Source organism: Syngnathoides biaculeatus, chromosome 4 (assembly GCF_019802595.1).
Source record: "Syngnathoides biaculeatus isolate LvHL_M chromosome 4, ASM1980259v1, whole genome shotgun sequence".
Taxonomy (NCBI): domain Eukaryota; kingdom Metazoa; phylum Chordata; class Actinopteri; order Syngnathiformes; family Syngnathidae; genus Syngnathoides; species Syngnathoides biaculeatus.
Genome location: NC_084643.1, coordinates 33,393,510 through 33,403,241, shown reverse-complemented (window position 1 = coordinate 33,403,241; position 9,732 = coordinate 33,393,510). Strand labels below are relative to the sequence as shown.

Sequence of the window (9,732 nt, the reverse complement as noted above, 5' to 3'; positions counted from 1 at the left end):
TTAACAAGGCTTCGCATCAGGGAGAGGTTCACAGCGTTCCATGTCAGCTTCAACCTTCGATATCTGGATGGCTCTGAAGGTCCCGGTGACGGTGGTCCATGTGCTCTCCCCATTACGGTAGGTGCGCTTAAGGCGCGCTGTGAATGGGATGTCCAATCCGTACTTCTTCCCTTGCATTTGGACCGTGCATGAGTGGCCGACAGGCACCACCGTTTCCAGCGTCAGTGAGTGGATGGTGGTTTCCGTATAAGTGGTCCTTTTGGTCAATTTATAGGTGAAGGCAGCATTGAAGGATATCTTCCCTTCGAATATAAAGGGGATTTTTGTCAAAATGGTGGTGCCGACTCCTGCTGTGACTGAGAAGTTGATGTCCCAATTGCTGGATGACACGACGGTCTTGGAGAGAGTGGTCATGTGCTTGAGGGTCTGGCACTCGTAGTTGAACATTGTGCCCTTGTTCAAGACCTCAGGGGGATACTTGATGGGGGTGACGCCCCCCGTTTGATACTTGACATCCATCAAGTGCTCTCTCACAACATCTTTGTAGATATCCAGAACCTGGTAAGTACGGTACCAATAACAGGTTCCGCCCCATGGAAGGTTGAATACCTTGTCGCTAACCTTCACTTCCCCCAGTCCATAATCATTTTTCCCAACATAAATGTCTTCGTTGGCGCAGGTCTTAATAGAATTGGCCGTCACCGAACCGTCAGAACCCTCTTTCCACTCTAGAATCTCAAAGTTGTCTTTGTTGACCAGCAGATAAAACTGCGTGGAGGTGTAACCTGCTCCGTCCATGGCGTAGGAGCAGGCAGGATTGCCGCTAGTGGAGTCGTAGTAGCCTGAGTGGCACCCCACCTTACAGATGTAATCCACACGTTGGGAATATGAGTTGTAGATGGACACGGCCCCATCCGGGAGGTAGCCGTCCCACCACTTCCAGTTCAGGTTGGTTTCGTCAAAGACCACGGATGTCTCTTCTTGCGCTCTTCTCAAGAAGCTCCTTGAAACCGGCAGAGCTCTTTTGATTGGTGGTTCTTCTGGGCGTATGTTCTCCAGAGCGGGATCAAGAGAAGGCTCTGTGAAAATGATAAAAACAGACTTGTTTCCCAGGAGTATAAAATTGTTCTACTGGTGAATCCTAGTTGTTCCACGCGTTTACCCTAATCTTTTGCACTCCCGTTTGCGCCTACAAGAGAATTTAGTCTTCATTTTACTTTAACATACATGTTTTTTGGGAATTGTGGGAGGAAATCGGAGTGCCCAGAGAAAACCCACGCAGGCATAGGAAGAAATATGCAAACTCCACTCAGGCGGAGCTGGGATTTGCAAATTCAGAACTGTGAGGCCAACACTCAAACCAGATGTGCCACCATGTTGCGTCATGAATAGCATTTCCATCCATCCATTTTCTTCGCCGCTTATCCTGACGAGGGTCGCGGGGAGTGCTGGAGCCTATCCCAGCTGTCAACAGGCAGGAGGCAGGGTACACCCTGAACTAGTTGCAAGCCAATCACAGGGCACATGGAGACAGACAAATAGCTGCACTCACAATCACACTTAGGGGCAATTTAGAGTGTCCAATGAATGCTGCATGTTTTTGGAATGTGGGAGGAAACCGGAGTGCCCAGGGGAAACCCACGCAGGCACGTGGAGAACATGCAAACTCCACACAGGCGGGTCTGGGATTGAACCCGCGACCTCAGAACTGTGAGGTGAACGCTTTACCAGCCGAGTCACCGTGCCGCCCCGTTTCTATATCATTTAAAAAGAATAATAAAATGAATAGCGTTCAGACCTTAAGATACGACTCACGGATCCTAGGGAATCCCAGATTGAGAACCACTGGTTTAAGTGTTCATTCTGTTCCACGTGACATTACCTGATCTTTGCTGGTGATCGCGGTGGTCTGGTCTGGCGCAGATCGGCTGCACCAGAGCCAACAGAAAAAGAGGAAGCCACCGCTTGGTCATTTTGTTTTGGGCCGACACTGGAGGGAGAAAGCGATAAAATGATATTGAGGAAGATGACCAGATGGAGCTCAAATGGCGGTGTGGAACAAAATCAAAACATGTGAAGGAGGACAAAGGCATCAAACAATACCGAGGAAAAACTCAAAATAACGATGATGAGAGATGAGGACATCAAGGAACACAATGAAAACATAACGAGAAGGGCATCAAATAACTTTGCGGAACAAAAAACAACATAAAGATGATGGGGAAACACACTCACCCCGAGTCCAAGCATGCTTTTTATCAGCAGTGGGCATCAGAAACAAACTCCTACTGTGCGCGACGTCTGCACTTTGACTCGCTGCGGTCCTCCAAATAAAACATTGACCAATGCAAACAAATCCTAAATTCGGACAATTTCAAAGCTGTGCACAGAAACTCCTTTGATTAAAACAAAAAAATATGACAGCACTTCCCCTCTGGGGTTTCATCCCATTTCCATAAAGATGTTTTGTAGGAGATGCTCTGAAGAAGTTGTCAATAACATTTTAAAGGTCCCGTATGAGACGTCCCGAATAAGATTTTGTAACAAACTGTTGTATATAACTTGAGCAAGGATATTTTTCTAAGAAGACATCGAGTAGCAGTCACTGGGATTTGACGTACGTGCGCCATCCCACTCGCAAATCTGCACAGTCAAGCATGAAATGTCACGGGCATAAAATTTGTTATGAGTAGAAATACGTAAATATTGAAAGACGTTGCTTATTTTGTGTAGTCTTGACCAATGTTCCCTCTAAGGCCGCTGTGCAATTGCATACTTGTCGCACACTCTCAGGGCACATGAAAACCAATCCAGTGTAGTGAACCACAGCCTGACGTCTTTTTTTTTTTTTTTTTTTTTTTAAACACGGAAGCACACGGTCTCTGCCAGGCCTACTTCTACTTCCGAGTTTACCTTACAGCGCCCCCCTCCGCTCCTAAAGGGGTACAATCATAATTACAAACAGAACACACACCCGCAACTTTATATCTGCAGGCATGACTGACCTCACCCGTACATTTTTCAAATGTGACTGGAGTGGGAAGGAACGAAAGACCCCTCAAAAGAGTTGTCCTCTGTGAAACATCTCAAATGAGGTCTTGACAACATTTCAATGACATCAGTACTCAAGTCTGAGATTTGGTACTACAAAAAATCCCATACGAAAAGTCCTATACAGAATGTGATTTCCCCAATGAGACGTCCCTAAGGATATGTGACAAATGAAGACATCCCATGGAATTTCCGAACAGGGTTTTCAGTATGAGATTACTCATACCAGATGTCCCACGTGAGAGGTCCAATATGAGTTATCCCGTACAAGCTGGCAATGTTTGAGGTGTCCCTAATGATAAGTCACGAGACTTTGTCATTAATATGTTCCGTATGGGAGGTCCCGTTTGAGGCTGCATAAAAGGACTATTGAGATAATCGTCCCATATGAGACGTCCCTAACGATATCTCTGATGCATCCATAAGATGTCCCATACAATATGTTCAGCGTGAGACATCCCATACACAACGGCGATGCCGGTACACCACACTGTGTGAAAGCGAGTAAGGATCCCGCGGCTGTCGGGTCACATTCCAAGACGGCAGTGAATCATCCTCTTGATATTCCAGAGATTCCCTGCCAGGCGAGTGGAGCGCAGGGAGAAGAAGGAGCTGCCGGCCACTGCATAAAAAATGCACAAGCGCGTTTGGTTGCACACGGTGATCTTCACGTCAGCTGTCATCGCACGGCAGCGCGTCCCGCTTGTTCCCACTAGCGCAAGTGGCTCGCCTGCCCACGCTCAAGAAAACTAGAAATTACTACTTTCCACTTTTGAGCATTTCAGGAGGAGGCAAAGCGGAATTTATGAGTCCCACATGAGGCAGACGTAAGAAGAGAGACGTCTCTTGCGAGAAGTCCCTTTTGACATTAGCTTTTTCTTTGGCTTTGACCACCTTATTGGTGTCACAATGAACACTTGAGTGTCTCTTAGTCCTTGCATGCCTTTGGCTTCCATGGCAGTGGTGCGTGGGGGGTGGAGGAAGGGTTGCGGTCCCGTTCCCGCCTTGTCTGACCCCCCTGTCATCCTCCTCTTCTGTGGAGTTACAAATGCATGCGCCGCCACCACCCCCATGCTAATGTCGACCATCAGCCAAAGATGAATATTCATGAGGCACAATTAGCATGCAACGTCCTGTGTGAGATGATCAGACGACCTGAAAAAGACACCCAGGATGAGAGCTCCTTATTGAAACATATTTATTCTGAGACATTCCGAAAGAGTTGTTCAGAACAAGATGTCCAGTATGAATTGTTAATAATGAGATGTCCCGAATGAGCTGTGCTGTATAAGATGTACGATATTAGATGTCGCTAACGACATGTACCATCCAAGATGTCCTGTATGAGACTTCCCATCGACATGTCCTTAAAATAACATCCAGCAAGGAGATTACATTAAATGATGTGCCGTATGACTCATCCATAATGAGATGTCTTGAATGAGATATCCTCCATGAGATGTACAAAAGGATATCTGACGACGTATGAGACATCTGATATGTCCGGTACAGTACGTGACAACAAAATGTCTCTCAATGAAGTTCCATATGAGGGTTCTGTAACAAGATGCTCCAGATGCAACGCACAGTATGCAAGAAGATCTAATATGATCTGATGGATGGATGGATGGATGGATGGATGGACATCCCTTAACAAGTTTTCTTATACCAGACACTGCAAAGGGATGTCCCATACGAGACACCTCCGAGAAGATCTCTCATACGAGATGCTGTGCCTAACGTCATGTTCCGTACATCTCGAGCGACATGCAAACAGCTGGTGCTGAATATTCATAAGGTACAATTAGCATGACTGACAACAAAAGGCACCGCTAAACTTTTTCTTTTTTATGCCCGGGAAGTCTCGCGGTTCCTCGGACGTCGCCGTTCCTCAGTGTTGGCGCGGGTGGGACAGTGGGAGACAACGAGCTTTCAAGCCCCCCGCCAAACCCACCCCCACCCAACATAAAAGCCTCCTCATGTGGCGACGCTCCTCTCTCGTGCGCTTCAGTGGAGACAAGTCGGAATATTCTGCTCGGAGAGATAAAAAAGAAGCTTTTTTTTCCTTCCCAAAAGTGGGGTCAGAGTGTTGGAGAGCCTTCAAATGGAGAGGTTTCCATTATTCAGGAGATTCACGAGTTTCTTGCCTCAGCTTGCTGGCATAAAGCCTCGCCTTGGCTTCAGCTCGCCTTTGTCAGGAAGTCACTATCACAGTCACTCGTGGGCAATCATCATCACGTTAATCCGCATTTCCTTCCAAGCCGGGCTGGTGCGTAGGAAAGAAAATCTGCTATTATCATAACTGTAGTTGTTACTCTTGTTGTTAACTAAGAGGAAATCACAATAAGCACATCTGCAGTTCTTCCATATGGTCAGCGTTATAACAGCGAATCTCATGAGCTCTAGAACCCGACAAGAGTTCACTAGGACAAACTGCAACCCAAAATAAGGATGTCAGTTCCGCTCTCTATCAAAGTCCCAAAAACCAGACTACGGTATCTACAACTTTGAGTGAGGTGAGCTGCAGAACCTGCTGCGTGGATAGAACTAAAACCCAAACTGGAACCCCGAATTTTAATAGCTTTGAACCTCGGTGGGTTCAACTCTAGAACACCAAGCAGATAATTTGGAATTAAATAAAATGCAGAACCAGAGACATTATCTCTCGGACCGTCAGTAGGGTTAGAATGAGAACTCAGAGTGTCAATGGAATGCAAAACAAAAAGGTCAAAAACAGAACAAGTTTGTAGAATCTCCTTATTTTTTATTTGATTAGTAGTTTCAGTTACGTTCAAGTGTTGGGACATTGCGGCCAGAAAGTTTCCTGTCAGTCTTTGTGTGTGCGTAGATGTTCTGCATGTGTATCCCAGTGAAACGTCAAGTGAAGCAGAAGAAACCGGAGTCGACAAAGATACTCGTCCACAACAAGATGAACAAACATTCTCCCGGCACGTTCCTCCCGCTCGCTGAGCCGAACATGACGCTTTGTCGTACAACAAGCTCGCAACACGTCAGTCACATGTGTGCTCACGCACCCACCTGGCGACAGTACTGCTTTTCTTTGGTTATCACTGACACGTCACCATGATTTAAATTCCGAACGGGGAAACTGGACAAGATAATGTCACAGAACCAGGGTCGGCAGTTCTCGAACCTTCAATGTGGACGCCTCTTGAAGGCCAAACGTCACTGGCTTGATCACAGCTTCAGAACCTTCGGTGGGATATGAGCTACTGGCCCGAGAAATTTATAATCTTTACAAAACAGGGTGAGGTTACGTTAGAAGAATGGTTCTCAACAGTATACATGTACAATATATTTTTTAATACCATTTCGAATTAGCTCCTGGACCACCAAAGCCATTTTGCTTGGCTTGACATCTGCCAGCCAAAGGCTGAGCTGCACAATGTTCGTTTACAGAAAATAACAAGTGACCACGCAATGTGGAAGTAAGATTTATTGTCGCTTTGCTAATAGGATCCGTCCAGTAATTTGGTGCATCTCTGTACTGTAGCGGAAAAATAAGAACAGCAATACAGCAAGACGGCTGTCAGGTGGCTGGGGCATCTGATCCGGATGCCTCCAGGACATCTCCCTGGTGAGGTGTTCTGGGCATGTCCAACGGGAAAGAGACCCCGGTGACGACCCAGGACGCAGTGGAGAGACTATATCTCTCAGCTGGCCTGGGAACCCTTTGCGATCCCTCCGGAAGAGCTGGAAGGATTGGCAGGGGAAAGGGAAGTCTTAGTATCCCTGCTGAAGCAACTTCCCCCACGATCTGACCCGGACAAGCGGTAGAAAATGGATGAATGGATGAATAGAAGTAATAAGATTTTTTTTTTTTTTGAATACTAGCTGTCCAGAACCCACCAGTTGAAAATCACTGCCCCTGAACAGACTGACCAGTAAAAGCTTAAAAAAAATGACCACTAAGGTTTTTAGTGTAGTCCAGGTCTATAACCAATGTAACCAGCTACAGAACCCAACATAAAATATCCCAGCCCCAGTATTTATCTCAAATGTCTTCAGATCTAGAATAGTGGATGGGATCCCATTTATAACCCAGAGTACAAGTAGCTCTAGAACACAAAATTGAGTCATCTTTATAAGGCTAATGGGGTCAACTCAACTCAATTTTCTAAAGTGAGGTTATTTTAAAATCAAGAGCGTTGCCATCGGTAGAGCTTTTAATATGATCAACATGTAGAACCCAAAACGAGGTCAGAAGCTTTTGAAACTAAAACTGACTTAATTCAAGTACATCATTTCACAAGCTAGAGGACCTACAATGAGGTCATCTGCAGAACCGGAGCATAACCAGGTGTAAAATTATCCCTACGTCCTTTTATAGTTGAAAATCTAGATAGCCTCCAAATGTAGAACGTTCACAATTGTTGCTGGTTTACGGTTAGAACCTTCAGCGTGACGTTGATGATCCAGGGGACCTGCCGGGACCACATGTCACGTGGGAGGCTTTTATTGACTCCCATTTTCTCGTCCGACGGAGAAGACGATGGAGGTTGCGTCGATGTAGTTATGACACTGGTGAGCGTTGGGTCCGCGTGTGCGTACGTGCGTGTGTGCGTCGGGGGGTAAAAGGAGTAAAAGGAAGGTCTCATGAATATTACACACTCTTGTCTGCACAAGACACTGAAATCTCAGCCCGCTTCCACATCTGAATTATTCACCACCTGGAACATTTTACTCTTCTTCTTCTGCCTTTTTTTTTCTTTAGATACACCATATTAGTGAGATATTAGCAAGATATGAGTCAATATCGGTGAGTGAGGTCTGATAACAGTCATTTGAGAGAGAAATATTAGCAACGTATTAGCAAGATGGTAATACGATGTGAAGTAAGCGATATCAAGATATTAGTTTGATGGTAGTCAGATAATCATTGATATACAGTGTACGTGTGATAATGTGAAAAAAAGATGGTGATTGCCTTCATCATATTTCCGGATCTTGATTACTCCTTTTTTTTGTTTTTAAAAACATTTGAAAGTTTTTTTAAAGCATCTGCACTGAAAACTGAGCAATTAGATAGTTTGGTGAGATGTCATGAGATATTAATGAAATATAACTGGGATGTCAGAGAGATAATAGTGATATTAGTTATATTGTGAGATGTAATGATGTATCGGTGGGGTGGTAATGCCATATTGATTAGATATTAGTGGGACATTAGTGAGCCAATGTGAGTTCGTTATTAATAATGTTTTTTGATTGAAACAAGATAGAGGTGAGATGGTGGTAAACAGTATTGAGAATATTTTGGTGGAATATTAGTGAGACATTATCAAGATGTTGTGATTTTTTTATATATTAGCAATGTCACAAGATGGTAATGAGTCATAAGTGCGATATCCATGAGCTGGTAATAACACATTAATAACATATTAATGACATATTAGTGGGCTATGAATTAGATAACACCGAGATATTAGCAAGATGTTAGCGCAGTTGTAATGGGATGCTAATGAGATATAAGTGAGAACTTCTTAAGAGATTTATGAGATGATAGTGAGATTTTAATGAGACTTGTCAAGTGGCCGGGAAGCCGGCTTTGAACTTCTCTGCCGACTTTGCCTCGTCAGACTTGATGAAGGTTATATTTCTTTCGCTGCAGGTGCGCGCCAACGCTCAACTGCCATGTGATGCGCACGCACACACACGTGCACACACGCGCGCTGCGCCGCCTGGACGTGAGCGCGCCACCGCGGCAGCAGACCGGAGCATAGTTGCGTGTCACTGGAGGCTCTTTTCTAACTGCAGGAGGTTCTCATCCCGACTGGACTGCCTCCCAGTGTACATGGAGAATGCTCTCAAAGGGAATCAAACGAGTTTGGTGATTTTTTTTGTTTGTTTGTTTTTTGTTTGTTTTAGGTGTGCACGTGTTAGTTTTATTTTCTTTGACGCACTCAATCACTTTTCCCACTTCTGGGACGTGTGCAAGCTGGACCAGCACCAGAGTGATGGGTAAGATCAGCATGTCCGTGTTCGTCCGTGTGTGTGTGTGTGTGTGTGTGTGTGTGTGCGTGTGTGCTCCTTGAATGTGATCCAACAATCAACAATGCCTTAAAGTGACGTCACAGTTTAGAGATGCTTCATTGGTTGACACTGACATACTTGGTGTGTTTAAAAGAAATAGCAGGGCCGTGTAAGTAGGATGAGTGGACTGAAGAGAATAACGGATTCATGTGTGGTAAAATGGAGATAGATGGAGGAAAGGATGGAGATGAGGAGAAGATGTATAATGGATGGATGAATGGCAACATGAAGATGAAGGTGGATAGATGATTAGTGGACGGTAAATTGATGATTGATGTTTTAAGAAGAGGATTATCGATGGAGGGTCAGATGAAGATGGCCGGATAATAATGGATGATAATGGATGGTGAAAGACACCTGTGTAAACAGAGCTGCCAACCTGAATAAATCAGATACAAGAGAGAAATTTACTTTTCTGAGGTATTAGTGACATAACAATGTATTTAGCTAGACATTACTTTGTGATATATTATTTACAAAATAATGGGCTGCAGTTAGCCGCAACTAAAATGAAGACCAATGACATAGGCTATGGATGGATTGGCAAAATATTCATAATATTTTAGTGAGATCAAATATAGACATGAATAGCAAAACTGTGCCATATGTTTGCCTCAATAAGGGCAA

General features: G+C 44.7%; 1 protein-coding gene across 1 annotated transcript; it reads right to left on the bottom strand.

Moving 5' to 3' along the window:
- LOC133498855 (natterin-3-like) lies at positions 1-1,973 on the bottom strand. The gene is made up of 2 exons (XM_061816051.1): positions 1,883-1,973; positions 1-1,079 (listed from the first exon to the last, which is right to left on the bottom strand). The coding sequence occupies exons 1-2, from the start codon at positions 1,971-1,973 to the stop codon at positions 1-3; spliced, it is 1,170 nt and encodes a 389-aa protein (XP_061672035.1).
- Positions 1,974-9,732: the final 7,759 nt, after the last annotated feature.